The sequence below is a fragment of the Pleurodeles waltl genome, chromosome 10 (assembly GCF_031143425.1).
Source record: "Pleurodeles waltl isolate 20211129_DDA chromosome 10, aPleWal1.hap1.20221129, whole genome shotgun sequence".
In the NCBI taxonomy this organism is placed as follows: Eukaryota; Metazoa; Chordata; class Amphibia; order Caudata; family Salamandridae; genus Pleurodeles; species Pleurodeles waltl.
Window position 1 is genome coordinate 27,656,103 of NC_090449.1, and position 16,565 is coordinate 27,672,667.

At 47.8% G+C, this 16,565-nt stretch overlaps 1 protein-coding gene and 1 long non-coding RNA gene across 5 annotated transcripts in view; one reads left to right on the plus strand and one right to left on the minus strand.

Moving 5' to 3' along the window:
• The window catches only part of CCDC120 (coiled-coil domain containing 120), a 228,639-nt gene that overhangs the window by 172,772 nt on the left and 39,302 nt on the right, over nt 1-16,565 (plus strand). For all 4 annotated transcript variants that reach the window (XM_069209516.1, XM_069209514.1, XM_069209513.1 and 1 more), the window contains 2 exons: nt 1,482-1,578; nt 12,459-12,592. In XM_069209516.1, coding sequence (XP_069065617.1) covers nt 1,530-1,578; nt 12,459-12,592 — 183 coding nt within the window. In that variant the 5' untranslated portion in view covers nt 1,482-1,529. The remainder of the gene's footprint in view (nt 1-1,481; nt 1,579-12,458; nt 12,593-16,565) is intronic.
• The window catches only part of LOC138260960 (uncharacterized), a 112,208-nt gene continuing 100,826 nt past the window's right edge, over nt 5,184-16,565 (minus strand). The window contains exon 4 of the long non-coding RNA XR_011199035.1: nt 5,184-5,320. This is a non-coding gene — a long non-coding RNA (uncharacterized lncRNA). The remainder of the gene's footprint in view (nt 5,321-16,565) is intronic.

The following is a 16,565-nucleotide window of genomic DNA, read 5'->3' on the forward strand; positions in this document are numbered from 1 at the left end:
GGCCGTATATACCCACAGCATTTGTGGTACAATAACAGCACAGCATTTGTGGTACAATAACGGCACAGCATTGGCGGTACAATAACGGCACACCAGTGGGCGTATATACACACAGCATTGGTGGTAAAATAAGGGCACAGCTTTGGCGGTACAATAAAGGCGCAGCATTGGTCGTACAATAACGGTGCAGCATTCGTGGTACCGAAATGGCACAGCATTGGCGGTACAATAACTGCACAGCATTAGTGGTTCTATAAGGGCACAGCATTGGCGGTACAATAACAGCACATCCATGGCCGTATATACACACAGCATTGGTGGTACAATACCGGCACAGCATTGACGGTACAATACCGGCACAGCATTGGCAGTACAATAACGACACATCAGTGGCCGTATATACACACAGCATTGGTGGTACAATAATGGCACAGCATTACTGGTACAATAACGGCACAGCATTGGCAGTACAATAATGGCACATCAGTGGCCGTATATATATACACAGCATTGGTGGTACAATAAGGGCACAGCATTGGCGGTACAATAAAGGCAAAGCATTGCTCGTACAATAACGGCGCAGCATTCGCTGTAACGTAATGGCACAGCATTGGCGGTACAATAACGGCGCAGTATTGGCGGTACTGTAATGGCACAGCCTTGGCGGTACTGTAATGGCACAGCATTGGCAGTACCGTAATTTCACAGCATTGGTGGTACACTAACGGCACAGCATTGGTGGTACAATAAAGGCGAAGCATTGGTCGTACCATAACGGTGCAGCATTGGCGGTACCATAACGGTACAGCATTGGCGGTACCTTAACGGCACAGCATTGGCGGTACCTTAACGGCACAGCATTGGGGGAACAATAACGGCGCAGCATTGGTGGTACCTTAATGGCACATCATTGGCACTACAATAATGGTGCAGCATTGGTCGTAAAATAATGGCACAGCATTGGCGGTACCTTAATGGCACAGCATTGGTGGTACCTTAATGGCACAGCATTGGTCGTACAATAACGGTGCAGCATTGGCGGTACCGTAATGGCACAGCATTGGTCATACAATAACGGCACAGCATTGGATGTACCTTAATGGCAGAGCATTGGCGGTACCGTAATGGTACAGCATTGGTCGTACAATAATGGCGCAGCATTGGCGGTACCGTAATGGCACAGCATTGGTCATACAATAACGGTGCAGCATTGGTCGTACAATAACGGCACAGCATTGGCGGTACCGTAATGGCACAGCATTGGCGGTACCGTAATGGCACAGCATTGGCGGTACCGTAATGGCACAGCATTGGTGGTACAATAATGGCGCAGCATTGGCGGTACCGTAATGGCACAGCATTGGTCATACAATAATGGCACAGCATTGGTCATACAATAAAGGCGCAGAATTGGCTGTACCGTAATGGCACAGCATTGACAGGTGGAACAATAACAAGAGATTCTCTTTGCTTTGTTACAGGTGAGGACCCCTTTGCTGAGAGGGCGGAGCAGGCCTGGGACACCAACTATGGAGGTCAGAGGTCAGCTGATCACCCCCTCCAGCTACACTTCCTCAGGTACCTCTTCTGTGCTCAGCGTAGATTGAATTGTGAGAACTTAAAGCTGGTGTAGATGGATGGATGGGCTTTGTGCGCTTGTGAGCGGTACAGTTCAGTGGTGCGGACTCTGGTACACACACACATGCTCTCCCATGCTCCTAAGGTGTCCTCTCAGATCCAGGGAGAAGGGCCGGCTAGGGGAGGAGTGCGGGGAAACTGCCGCCGCGGCCGCTGCAGTTTTTTCGCTGTTTGCAGGCCTGCGCGCCTCACATGTGTAAATCAGATGAAAAGTTGCAATGGGGTTGATTTCAAAGCTTTAGCGTCACCACGCCCGAAAGTGTAATCTGTCCAGAAAAAATGTGAAATGTGTCCTCAAAATTCCCAAGGCCAGAAAATCAGAATGGATGATCCTCTTGGCAAATTTACCCTCCGCGCCCACTTGAAATGGCACCCCACCCCGTATCTGAGAGCCTGGATGTTTTCTAAATTGGCCAGGCCACATGACTGGATGAAGCCACCAAAGGGCTTCGCTTCTTAGGCCCAAAACATCTTCCAGAGATTTCAGTGTCAGATTGGCTGGTTGTGAGCAAGTATTAAACTGGGAGTGAGAAATAGACTTATGACCAATTTTCCACCAACAAAAGGTGAAGCCATTTGGCCAATTTCTCTGATGACGAATTCAGCTGAGCACACGTCCATCGGAATATTCAAAGTGCTGGCACTCGTCACGGGGTGTGTAATATCCATCGCGCTTGTGGCTAGTGCGTAATTTCATTATGGCTGGTGATATAAGGGACCAACCAAAGTGCAACATTTCTTCTTGTGATGACAATGCCCCTATCCAGCTCTATTTCTCTGTCCTAATGGTGTCCAGAGTAGACGTGTCCTGTGGAACACACGTTCCACGTGAAGATAGGTTTTCCCTGAATCCACATTTGCCTGGCCGTGATGGTATCGTTTCAAAAACTGCAACTTATTGTGTGTTGGTGCTAAGACATTGTTCTCGAGGAAGGTAGGGGGCTAGAACAGTTGTCTAATAATGGGATTTTTAAAATTTAATCGGGGACCTCAAACAGGCACAAGAAATTGGGTAGATCTTAGGACTGAATATTTAAAATAAATATTTTGCACTGAAATAAATGTATATGCTGCACCACATGGTTAATGTCAGAAGTAGACCGTTCTGCACCTAACGCAAAGTTAATCTTAAGATTATCAATTAACACCGAAGTCTGGATCCACGTTGGTCAATGAAAGGCTGATTTACGCCGAATTTTGAGGATCTCCACTTGAGGTACTTTTACAAAAATCTGACCTTATGAAATCTAAGGATGCTTTGAAAAACATTTAATTCAACCGACCCAATATTTTTTTTTAATTTGCACAATTTAGGGCCCGTCGTCTTACGGTCTGTTTTATAAATGGGTTCAGGTTGAGCATTCGAAGCTCATTGTTGAAAATAAAGTTCTGCGGCAGAAAGATGGCTTGAAATAGTTGCCTCCCTGCGATTAATTTCTGGTATGGTGCATTGGGATAGAATGTGTGATGGTACTCATGTACGTAAAACGTCTGCCAAATTCCATTGATCCATTTTTGCAATTGAATGCCCAAATTTAAGTATCTACAATTTGAAGGAAAATTTATGTCTGTGAGGATTTGAGTCTGGTTTATGTAAATTTGGTAGCTCTTAATTGGGGATATCTAGATTATTAAGGTATTTATAATGGTACATTTCTGTTTGCTTTTATGCGTAGGACCCGATAGAGCGTGTGTCCAATTGAAGTGTGACAGATAGAGTGAATATGAATGGGAATCAGTGGTTATTGTGAGTCGGTGTTGATCCTTCTGGGATGAATCACCACTGGACGTCGTTGTTTATTAATTCAGGGCGAAAGGTCATCTTGAAATAAGTTAGTTGATGGCTGAAGAGGTTTAGTTGTAAAATGATGTCCGGTTTCTCCATCCCATATGACGTATGATTAGCGAGGTAAGAACAGACTGCACGTACCCTGAAAAGTATCATTCATTAGGAAAGAACCAAGTGTTGCTGAATAACAATGCAAGGCGTTTACCTATAATCTTGTAAGATTTGTTGGTGATGAATGTACCACAATGGTCTGTTGAAAGTCATAGCTCACACCCTAGAGATTTTTGTGTTTTCTTAAATGTTTTTGGTAAAGATTTGTCTCAAGTGTTTGAGCTGCTGGTACAAACTATACAGAGTCTCTCTATAGTCTTGGAACAGTTGTTGTTTGATAGTTTAAAGAGATTGTCTATAAACCCGAAATATTGGTAAAAATGAGTACAGTTTGTCTATAACTATGAGTTTTGTTGGGCAATAACTCACATAATTGTATAATCCTGGAAGTGTTTTCTTACATGAGATACACAGTTTGTAATCTTGGAAGTGATGCTGGTAAAAGGCACAGTTACTCTGTAATCCTGGAGGTGTCCTTGGTAAGTGACGTATTAGACTGGTTGTTATTGGTAAACAGCACATGGGGTTGGTCTATAATCTTGAAGCGTTGTTGTTAAAGGGAACAGGCAGTTCTTTTATAGACTTGGAAGGGTTGGAATGACATGCAGAGTTTGTCAATAACCTACAAAATGTCACTCGTGGATCACAAATACGAGTTAGTGTGTAGCCCAGAAAATGGTGGTTGTATGAAAAAGTGTCATTCTAAGGATGTGTGGTCACTAAAGGAGAAATGACATTAATATATAAGATAAAAAGATGAGTTGTGACAGGCGAGGGTGTACCCTGCTAGGGCTTCATGGGTCCCTTTCCAAATCTCTGGGTTCTGCAACTTTAAGGGGATCAAAGGGTTTTATGCAGCATTTGATGGACTGACTTGACTGCACCTTGTGAATTTTTGTCACGCATGTGACAAACCAATAGCCCCAACCACCTTGGAGGCATCCACACCACAAGCACACGGTCACACACATCACAAACCTTAACAATAATCCAGAAACCAGCATGGATGCAGCCAGAGACACCTCCAACAACCACTTTAACCAAAAGAGACACATTGAGACTTCATCTAACTGGGCAAGCAGTGGTTTTACCCACCTTACATGTGTGCCAACACCTGGCGAAGGAGACCTCTTGGCACTGCCTCTACACAAAAATGGTAGCAGTGGACATTGCAGTCTAAGCTCGAGACGAACTCAAACACAACTTCTGAGCAGGAAACTTCACAAGACCACAGGGACCCCTGTCTGCCATGGAAACCTCAGAAACCTGCCGAAGGCCGCGCAGACAGCTGGCAGTGGTCACTAACATACCGAAGCAGCACATCTGCCCTGAGGTTAGAGGCGGAGACATCTCAGCCTCTGTGCTGCACCAAAACTATTACTGCTCTAATTAATACACTTATTATTGGGCCATTTAGAAGTTAGTAATCAACAGCTGACATTAACATCATATTACAACCTGTGATTTATTTTAGCCTTGTTTATTTTATTTTAGATGCAATCCCTTACAAACAGAGGCCAGTTCCGGACCTTGATTAGGGATACTTAACGCGCAGTTCTCGAGCTCCAGGACTACCGGGAAAAATGTCACCCAGTCTCTTTTCAGTGGCTGCCTCAGGGGTCCTGGCCACGCCTCCCACAGAGTTGGGCCCTAAAAAATGTAGGATTTCAAGACGAAGATATGTTTTATATAAACGTGCAAACTTTCTACAAAGTTTCCCTTCCAAATGACCAACGTCGCCTTTTTCCATTTTTAAGTATAGTGGTGAACGTTTTGACAGTTCTGCAAAAAAAAAAAAAAATTAATGCATGAAGTCTGTGAAAGCTCCTTTTAATGAACTGCTTGGCATTTCTGGTCCATGCTTAACTCAACATCTGAAGGGCGAGTTCTTAATCTGATGAAAAGGAATTTTGCTTCCAAAGAAAATAAAACATGTCTACTAAAGTTACTTTTTTTTTTTAACTACGTCCACTGGCAGTGGGGAAAGACTTTGAAGTCTCCTCCAACGTGTAGGCAGGCCACGGGTCCGTACAAGGATCAAACCGGCTGTGTGACGGGGTCGCTGCAGAGCCGCGCCACTTGTGGTGGTGTCTGTGGGCCCCGCTCCTCCCACACTTGCAATGGCGGCCATTTTAAGTGTCCTTGTGTGAAAAAAAGGGCGTGTCTAAACAAGAAACTATCCCAACCCTTGTGTCTTCAATTACCATTCGTCACTTGGTGCCCAGAATTTACACAAAGTCGACCCAGGGCTCCCCTGTGTCCCTCCAATGTTGAACTACAAACTAACAGGACTGAGGTTTGAGCACCGTTCTCGCTCTCTGGAACTGTCCTGTTGGAGGATAGAAAGTCACACAATCGCATTTTTGTGGAAATATGCCCCTCAGGTTATTCGGAATGCACAATGTTTTCCCCAGCCTGATACATGCATCTCCATGTTTTGGGGTTGGGACCATACTGATCGTTGGCCAGAGCAGCAACACCTGGTGGCCCAGACCTACGTCCCACACCCACTCTCTCGGACCATGCCAGAAACCTCGGAATCATCATTGACAACAAGCACACCATGAAATCACAGATCAATTCCGTCTCCTCTGTCTGCTTCCTCACTTTGCGCATGCTACGTAAGATCTTCAAGTGGCTACCTCTGCGTACGAGACTCACTGTGACACAGGCCCTCATCACCAGCCGACTGTGCTAAGGCAACGCCCTCTACGTAGGAATCGCCGTGCACCTCATACAGAGACCTCAGACCATACAGAACGCCACAGCCAGACTCCTCCTCGGCCTTCCCTGATGACCCCACATCACACCCCACCTCGGGCGACTCCAGTGGCTGCCAGTACAGAAGAGATGCCAATTTAAGCTGCTGACCCACGCACACAAGGCTCTACAAAACCAAGGCCTTGTGTACATTAACCACCGCCTGAACTTTCACCAACCGTCGGGAACATTTTGCTCTGCCTCCGTTTTACTTGCCCGTACTGCCCGCATCTACTGAAGCAGAAGTGGAGGAAGATTCTTCTCTCATGTTGCAGCAAAAAACCTGGAACAGCCTCCCCACACACCTCCGGACCATCATCTCACCTCTGGAATTCCAAAGCGCCCTCAAGGCCTGGCTGTTCTAATAAGCCTCAGGGAGCTGCAAGTGCCTGGATACCCTATTGGGTGATTAGCTGCACTTTAGAAATCCTGATTGACTGATTGCATGTCACGCATTAACCAGTGCCAACACAAAGGATAAAGTTAGTCACAGGTTAGATTGTTCCAGCATGAAAGTAACATAATGTGTGCCCACATCTATCCTATGTTGGACTACCAACGCGACTAGGGCTTTGCTTGGTGCGACTTCTGACCACGTAAGCAAGATGCCTTGCAGGTGTGTACCTCACAAGCGTGCTTTGTAGGTCCTTCACTTTTTTCGCTAAGAGAAAATGTGCTTGTCGCCTCAAGCCTAGACTAACTGGGTGAATTTGGGGATTTTAAAGGTAAGCTATGTCTGTGGTCCCCAGGGAATGCACGCACTGAATGGAAACCAGGAGTTGGACCGGATTGTGTCGAGCAATCTAAATGTCCACTGTTGCCTGCTGGTAATAGTTTTAAATGCCAGTTTGGTGTAGGAAAGTACCATCTTGCCTGGCATGTTACCCCCATATTTCACTGTATATATGTTGTTTTAGTTGTAGGTGTCACTGGGACCCTGCCAGCCAGGGCCCCAGTGCTCATAAGTGTGCCCTGTATGTGTTACCTGTGTAATGACTAACTGTCTCACTGAGGCTCTGCTAATCAGAACCTCAGTGGTTATGCTCTCTCATTTCTTTCCAAATTGTCACTAACAGGCTAGTGACCAATTTTACCAATTTACATTGGCATACTGGAACACCCTTATAATTCCCTAGTATATGGTACTGAGCTACCCAGGGTATTGGGGTTCCAGGAGATCCCTATGGGCTGCAGCATTTCTTTTGCCACCCATAGGGAGCTCTGACAATTCTTACACAGGCCTGCCACTGCAGCCTGAGTGAAATAACGTCCACGTTATTTCACAGCCATTTTACACTGCACGTAAGCAACTTATAAGTCACCTATATGTCTAACCTTTACCTGGTAAAGGTTGGGTGCTAAGTTACTTAGTGTGTGGGCACCCTGGCACTAGCCAAGGTGCCCCCACATTGTTCAGGGCCAATTCCCCAGACTTTGTGAGTGCGGGGACACCATTACACGCGTGCACTATACATAGGTCACTACCTATGTATAGCTTCACAATGGTAACTCCGAATATGGCCATGTAACATGTCTAAGATCATGGAATTGCCCCACCAATGCCATCCTGGTATTGGGGAGACAATCCCATGATTCCCCGGGTCTCTAGCACCGAACCGGGTACTGCCAAACTGCCTTTCCCGGGGTTTCACTGCAGCTGCTGCTGCTGCCAACCCCTCAGACAGGTTTCTGCCCTCCTGGGGTCCAGCCAGGCTTGGCCCAGGAAGGCAGAACAAAGGACTTCCTCTGAGAGAGGGTGTTACACCCTCTCCCTTTAGAAATAGGGGTTCAGGGCTGGGGAGGAGTAGCCTCCCCAGCCTCTGGAAATGCTTTGATGGGCACAGATGGTGCCCATCTCTGCATAAGCCATTCTACACCGGTTCAGGGATCACCCAGCCCTGCTCTGGCGCGAAACTGGACAAAGGAAAGGGGAGTGACCACTCCCCTGAACAACACCTCCCCTGGGAGGTGCCCAGAGCTCCTCCAGTGTGCTCCAGACCTCTGCCATCTTGAAAACAGAGGTGCTGCTGGCACACTGGACTGCTCTGAGTGGCCAGTGCCAGCAGGTGACGTCAGAGACTCCTTCTGATAGGCTCCTTCAGGTGTTGCTAGCCTATCCTCTCTCCTAGGTAGCCAAACCTCCTTTTCTGGCTATTTAGGGTCTCTGCTTTGGGGAATTCCTTAGATAACGAATGCAAGAGCTCATCAGAGTTCCTCTGCATCTCTCTCTTCACCTTCTGCCAAGGAATCGACTGCTGACCGCGCTGGAAGCCTGCAAAACTGCAACAAAGTAGCAAAGACGACTACTGCGACCTTGTAACGCTGATCCTGCCGCCTTCTCGACTGTTTTCCTGGTGGTGCATGCTGTGGGGGTAGTCTGCCTCTTCTCTGCACTAGAAGCTCCGAAGAAATCTCCTGTGGGTCGACGGAATCTTCCCCCTGCAACCGCAGGCACCAAAGAACTGCATCACCGGTCCTCTGGGTCTCCTCTCAGCATGACGAGCGAGGTCCCTTGAACTCAGCAACTCTGTCCAAGTGACTCCCATAGTCCAGTGACTCTTCAGTCCAAGTTTGGTGGAGGTAAGTCCTTGCCTCCCCACGCCAGACTGCATTGCTGAGAACTGCGTGTTTTGCAGCTACTCCGGCTCCTGTGCACTCACCGAGGATTTCCTTCGTGCACAGCCAAGCCTGGGTCCCCGGCACTCTAACCTGCATTGCACGACCTCCTGAGTTGTCCTCTGGCGGCGTGGGACTCTCTTGTGCAACTTCGGGTGAGCACCGATTCACTCCACTTCGTAGTGCCTGTTCCGGCACTTCTGCGGGTGCTGCTTGCTTCTGAGTGGGCTCCTTCTCTTGCTGAGCGCCCCCTCTGTCTCCTCACGCAATTGGCGACATCATGGGCCACAGCAGCATCCAAAAACCTTAACCGCGACCCTTGCAGCTAGCAAGGCTTGTTTGCGGTCTTTCTGCAGGAAAACACTTCTGTACGACTCTTCATGACGTGGGACATCCATCCTCCAAAGGGAAGTTTCTAGCCCTTGTCGTTCGTGCAGAATCCTCAGCTTCTACCATCCGGTGGCAGCTTCTTTGCATCCACAGCTGGCATTTCCTGGGCATCTGCCCACTCCCGACTTGATCGTGACTTTTGGACTTGGTCCCCTTGTTCCACAGGTACCCTCGTCTGGAAATCCATTGTTGTTGCATTGCTGGTGTTGGTCTTTCCTGCAGAATTCCTCTATCACGACTTCTGTGCTCTTTGAGGAACTTAGGTGCACTTTGCACCCACTTTTCAGGGTCTTGGGGTGGGCTATTTTTCTAACCCTCACTGTTTTCTTACAGTCCCAGCGACCCTCTACGAGGTCACATAGGTTTGGGGTCCATTCGTGGTTCGCATTCCACTTCTAGAGTATATAGTTTGTGTTGCCCCTATCCCTATGTGCCCCCATTGCATCCTATTGTAACTTTACATTGTTTGCACTGTTTTCTATTGCTATTACTGCATATTTTGGTATTGTGTACATATATCTTGTTTATATTTGCTATCCTCATACTGAGGGTACTCACTGAGATACTTTTGGCATATTGTCATAAAAATAAAGTACCTTTATTTTTAGTATATCTGTGTATTGTGTTTTCTTATGATATTGTGCATATGACACTAGTGGTACTGTAGGAGCTTCACTCGTCTCCTAGTTCAGCCTAAGCTGCTCTGCTAAGCTACCATTATCTATCAGCCTAAGCTGCTAGACACCCTATACACTAATAAGGGATACCTGGGCCTGGTGCAAGGTGTAAGTACCCCTTGGTACTCACTACAAGCCAGTCCAGCCTCCTACATTTGGCCGCCTCTTTTTTTATCCTTCTGAGCTCAAAGCTTTGCGCACCACTGACTTGGAGTATTAGAACTTCTGTTCGGTAGAGCAGTACGACACTGTGAAGCTGTTGTACACTGTGCAATGGGTTGTGTTGGCGCATATTTGTTTAGCGCTGTTTGTCATTCGCATGGCCTTGAAGCGCTGTGCCCAGGGCTCAATGATTCTGTCACAGACCAGAGTCTGTTTTTTGCTAGAGTAGTATCATGAGTAGTGTGGGTGCGGTTGATATTTTGCGTACGTGTGTAATGTAGGGAGGGCTGGAGTGGGTAGCTGGAGGGGTATACCAGTTGGGGTATGGGCCATCTGAGAGGACGGCTATGGGCATTGCCGGTTTAGGTATGAATAATGGGTACATAGCTCCAGGCTTCTCAGGTCCATGCGTGATGAGCTGCTGTGTTCTAGTTTTTTTTTTCCTTTGACTTCTGGGACTTGTAGTCCTGTTTCATAATGAAATACACAAACTTAAAATTCCTAGAATTCTAAGAAAAATACTGGACTGGAGCAGCACATCACGCATGGCAGGACTGTGGGTAAGTGGGCCTATAACTTTGCTCCTATGGTTGGGACTGTTGTGAGTTCTTGTGAAAGCAGAGTTCTTACTGCACCCTCAGAAGCAGTGAGCTTTGTCTACTTTCATTATAATGACCCACTGCGCATGCGTGCCGAAGATGGTGCCCAGGTGCCCGCTGGCCCCTTTGATCGGCCATTTCCTGATGAAATAATGAGTTCCTTGCACCGGCCTTTGGGGGCGGTGGACCTTGTGTCGAGGCGCAGCTGGGTTTTTTTCACTCCCATTTGGTTTCTCATCTAAAATTGTGTGTGTTTTTTTTTCTTCTTTTTTTTAACCTGGCCTTTTCTGATTCCCCCCCCACCCCCTCCCCACTTGTGCCTTGCCTGTGGAATAATCGGTTTTGTTGTTTCCCAGCTGGGGAAAGCTGTGGCGCTTCCAGAAGATTCTTCCAATAGCCCAGTCAGCGTTTCCAGGAGATGAAAGGGGAGCCTGTTGGCACAGGCCCGGCCTGACAAGCCCGTGCTCCGCTCCTGGGCCGGGGAGGGCTCCGACTCGCTTATTTTGTCTAAAACCTCCCCTCTGCTTCATTATCTCACGGGTTTGTGGGTTTATAGTTCAGAAAACATCCTGGGCAGAGCTGGGAGATGTGTGCCCGCAGACCGTGCACCTCTGCCTCACCAGGGTCTCCCATGGGAGGACGCGCGCTGTAAAATAGTGGAAGCAACAGTGCTTAATTTGAGCCGGGGCGGCCATCAGCATTTATTTTGGAGACCAGCACTTATTTTCCGACTTTGACCAAGGGCATTTGAATGAAAAGCACAAAAGGGAGAAGGACGGACAAGAAAGATGGAGAAGTTTCGACAAATAATAAAGCAGGGGTGAAAAAGTACTTGAAAGTGCGTGATAAGGGGACGGGGAATGTCTGGTGGTGGATGAAAGAGGCATGAGGTGGAATCAAGACTAGGCAGCCTTGGTATTCGGCAACCCCAACATTCAATAGCGCCAGCTGCGAGTTTCTAAGCAAAGCTTTGGGCACCAGAACTTACTCATTTACAAATTAAGCACCGGTGAAGCATGCACTGCAATTTGTAAATTAATTGATGCATGTGCCCAGAGCTCTGCTCCAAAGCTCTTGCCTGGCTTGCGAGTACGAAAGGTTAACTGATCATCCTAGGCCCTCAGTATGTGGGTACAATTGACACACAAAACTACATTTCCTATAGGTGACTGACTCCACAAACTCCCACTTCGCAGTCAACATTTTCTAGAGTAGCGTTGAGATAGATGAAACGTGTCGACCACACCTTCAACAGAGAGTGCAGAGACTTCATCAGGTCAGCAAACAGTCTCCGTACTCCATACCAATTCATGCCGCTCATGATAAAAACATGATTTAGCAATTCTGTGGCAATGAAGCCTGTACCTATCTGGGCCTAGCTGTGTCATTTCTTTTCAAAAGCACCATGTGTCACCAGTTAACCCTACCCCAGGCAAACCCCCTCTTCCAGTCTCTCACATACGTGCCCATCTGTCTCATTTCCCTTATACCTTCTTTTCTTCCACCCCTCTCTCTCTGTAATTTACCCCAATCCTTTTCCTCACCCAAAGGTTGTCTTGTTTGTACACTCCTTCATACCTGTCCCAACGTTGAATCTCTGCTCTTCCACTCAACACCCCCAAATCTAGTGCAGCCCTTCTCCCTTGTTCTTTTTCCCCTATACTGCACATGAAGTCTTCCCTCCCTCCCTCAATCCTCTCCTGCTTCCTCCTACAGATTCTCCGTATGGAGACCTGAGCCCCAAGCTGAAGGCCGAGCGGATCCGGGACCTGATGGAGCGTCAGAGAAACCTGCAGGAGGCGCTGAACCTCAAGCTGAAGGAGCTGAAGAGGCTCTGCCTGCAGGAGGCGGTAAGTACTGGGGACAGGGCGGGGTCATAAAGACCACACCCCAAGACACCGCTCTGATCTGCTTACCGCTTGCTGGCCCACGGCGGCCATTTTGCCTTGTTGTTAAGCGCAGACTAACTGCGGTGGGCGCACTGTGGACCAGTGCGTGGTGGCGGGCGAGCTTGTCACCTGAATTCACAATTCTCTAACCTCCGCCCAGGCTTCCTCCCCTGGATCTGGTGTTGCATCTCTGGGTCTAGAATTGTATATTCTTGTCAATGGTTTATTTTTGCCTTGAATGATGTTGTCCTTTCATCTGGAATTCTGTGTGTGGAATGACTTTTTTTCGGGGGTCAAAGAAGGGAGAACAAGAGAACCTTTGGTGGTAGTTTATTTCAGATCTTGAGGATTAGACATAAAAAAAGCTGCAGTTTTCATGTATACATTATAAGAAGCTAATTCTAGGCTTCTCCTAGCAATGACTCCCTACTTTCTGTTGTACTCAGTCCCTCCTTTATACTCACTCTGGTGAAGATAGGACCGCGGGACTAGAAAAGTTCCTAGATTAAAGCATATTTTGGGTTTACCCCCTAAATTTGTATCTCCTCGTATGTGGTTCTTGAGCCTACTCCTGAGCGCTTGATTCAATCGACGGATGCGGAAATCTGTTTTTGCAATAGATGCGCAGCACAAATCTCTGGCAGGGGATGTATTAAGGGATCGTGAAAAATGTTGGTAAATTGAAAATAGTTTATATTGTATTATGATTTCGTCTGCATCATTTTACTGTGGTTGTGTTTATATGGTCTGTAAAGTCTATTAAATTTTAACTAAACTTAAAAATATGGAATATGCAAACGAGTCTCTCGTACTACAAAGCTGCAAAAATGTGGTTGTTCCCTCTTCCAAATCTGATGCCGGCCCGCTCGCGTGAACGCGTCCATTCCAGAGTTCTCCTAAATGTGGCCACTTCATAGCGTTAAATTAGCCGTATATAGACGTTTCTGAGGTATACCCCTAAATGCACATTTCTGTGACAGCAGAATGCCTAGTCATAGAGTGAATTCTACTGCAGGAGGATGGAGTCCATCTCTGGTCCTCAAGAACGCCGACTCTTCCCACATGCGACGACCTCCACCCATGTACTCACCACACCTCGCGCAGCTTCCAATTTGGAATCCACTGGGCGATTGTACGTGTTGAGTCCATTGGAAAGAGTGAGAAGGCAAGAAGCAGTGCACAGGAATATCACATGCTGCAGTCAGTGTGGCGCTGCATAAACATAAGTTTCAGCTGCACACCCCAAACATTTTAGGACCGTTCATTATCAGGAAGTTGAGACCTTCGCGGAGTGCACAGCACGTGAAGTCCAGCACGGAGTGTGATAGATCAGGGCTTCTCAACCTTCTGACTTCATTACTGGATCCCGGGGACCCCCACTTAATCATTATTGGAACCCGGGGACCATCAAACAAATACACAAATTATAACACACTTTGCTTAATTTGCACACAAATATATACAAAAAAAAATAATAGGAAGGTTGAAGCTTCTCTAAATTCAATTAAGCCGCACATTTTGCATACTATGTACTGCTTGTGCACCCGCACTGCTCCCCCAAATCAATCCGAGGATACTAATTTAATTTTTAGCCTCTAGTTTTAAATTCGTTGACATCTACAGTAAGTTTTAAAAATGTCAATTGTACATTTAGCCACTTGTAGGAAGTTGGCTCTGTATGTGCTATTTCAAAGTAAGGAATAGCATGCACAGAGTCCAAGGGTTCCCCTTAGAGGTAAAATAGTGGTAAAAATAGATAATACTAATGCTCTATTTTGTGGTAGTGTGGTCGAGCAGTAGGCTTATCCAAGGAGTAGTGTTAAGCATTTGTTGTACATACACATAGACAATAAATGAGGTACACACACTCGGAGACAAATCCAGCCAATAGGTTTTTATGTAGAAAAATATCTTTCCTTAGTTTATTTTAAGAACCACAGGTTCAAATTCTACATGTAATATCTCATTCGAAAGGTATTGCAGGTAAGTACTTTAGGAACTTCAAATCATCAAAATTGCATGTATACTTTTCAAGTTATTCGCAAATAGCTGTTTTAAAAGTGGACACAGTGCAATTTTCACAGTTCCTAGGGGAGGTAAGTTTTGGTTAGTTTTACCAGGTAAGTAGGACACTTACAGGGTTCAGTTCTTGGTCCAAGGTAGCCCACCGTTGGGGGTTCAGAGCAACCCCAAAGTCACCACACCAGCAGCTCAGGGCCGGTCAGGTGCAGAGTTCAAAGTGGTGCCCAAAACACATAGGCTAGAATGGAGAGAAGGGGGTGCCCCGGTTCCGGTCTGCTTGCAGGTAAGTACCCGCGTCTTCGGAGGGCAGACCAGGGGGGTTTTGTAGGGCACCGGGGGGGACACCAGTCCACACAGAAATTTCACCCTCAGCGGCGCGGGGGCGGCCGGGTGCAGTGTAGAAACAAGCGTCGGGTTCGCAATGTTAGTCTATGAGAGATCTCGGGATCTCTTCAGCGCTGCAGGCAGGCAAGGGGGGGATTCCTCGGGGAAACCTCCACTTGGGCAAGGGAGAGGGACTCCTGGGGGTCACTTCTCCAGTGAAAGTCCGGTCCTTCAGGTCCTGGGGGCTGCGGGTGCAGGGTCTCTCCCAGGCGTCGGGACTTTAGGTTCAAAGAGTCGTGGTCAGGGGAAGCCTCGGGATTCCCTCTGCAGGCGGCGCTGTGGGGGCTCAGGGGGGACAGGTTTTGGTACTCACAGTATCAGAGTAGTCCTGGGGTCCCTCCTGAGGTGTTGGATCGCCACCAGCCGAGTCGGGGTCGCCGGGTGCAGTGTTGCCAGTCTCACGCTTCTTGCGGGGAGCTTGCAGGGTTCTTTAAAGCTGCTGGAAACAAAGTTGCAGCTTTTCTTGGAGCAGGTCCGCTGTCCTCGGGAGTTTCTTGTCTTTTCGAAGCAGGGGCAGTCCTCAGAGGATGTCGAGGTCGCTGGTCCCTTTGGAAGGCGTCGCTGGAGCAGGATCTTTGGAAGGCAGGAGACAGGCCGGTGAGTTTCTGGAGCCAAGGCAGTTGTCGTCTTCTGGTCTTCCGCTGCAGGGGTTTTCAGCTGGGCCGTCCTCCTTCTTGTAGTGGCAGGAATCTAATTTTCTAGGGTTCAGGGTAGCCCTTAAATACTAAATTTAAGGGTGTGTTTAGGTCTGGGGGGTTAGTAGCCAATGGCTACTAGCCCTGAGGGTGGGTACACCCTCTTTGTGCCTCCTCCCAAGGGGAGGGGGTCACAATCCTAACCCTATTGGGGGAATCCTCCATCTGCAAGATGGAGGATTTCTAAAAGTCAGAGTCACCTCAGCTCAGGACACCTTAGGGGCTGTCCTGACTGGCCAGTGACTCCTCCTTGTTGCTTTCTTTGTTCCCTCCAACCTTGCCGCCAAAAGTGGGGGCCGTGGCCGGAGGGGGCGGGCAACTCCACTAAGCTGGAGTGCCCTGCTGGGCTGTGACAAAGGGGTGAGCCTTTGAGGCTCACCGCCAGGTGTTACAGCTCCTGCCTGGGGGAGGTGTTAGCATCTCCACCCAGTGCAGGCTTTGTTACTGGCCTCAGAGTGACAAAGGCACTCTCCCCATGGGGCCAGCAACATGTCTCTAGTGTGGCAGGCTGCTGGAACCAGTCAGCCTACACAGATAGTTGGTTAAGTTTCAGGGGGCACCTCTAAGGTGCCCTCTGTGGTGTATTTTACAATAAAATGTACACTGGCATCAGTGTGCATTTATTGTGCTGAGAAGTTTGATACCAAACTTCCCAGTTTTCAGTGTAGCCATTATGGTGCTGTGGAGTTCGTGTTTGACAGACTCCCAGACCATATACTCTTATGGCTACCCTGCACTTACAATGTCTAAGGTTTTGTTTAGACACTGTAGGGGCACAGTGCTCATGCACTGGTACCCTCACCTATGGTATAGTGCACCCTGCCTTAGGGCTG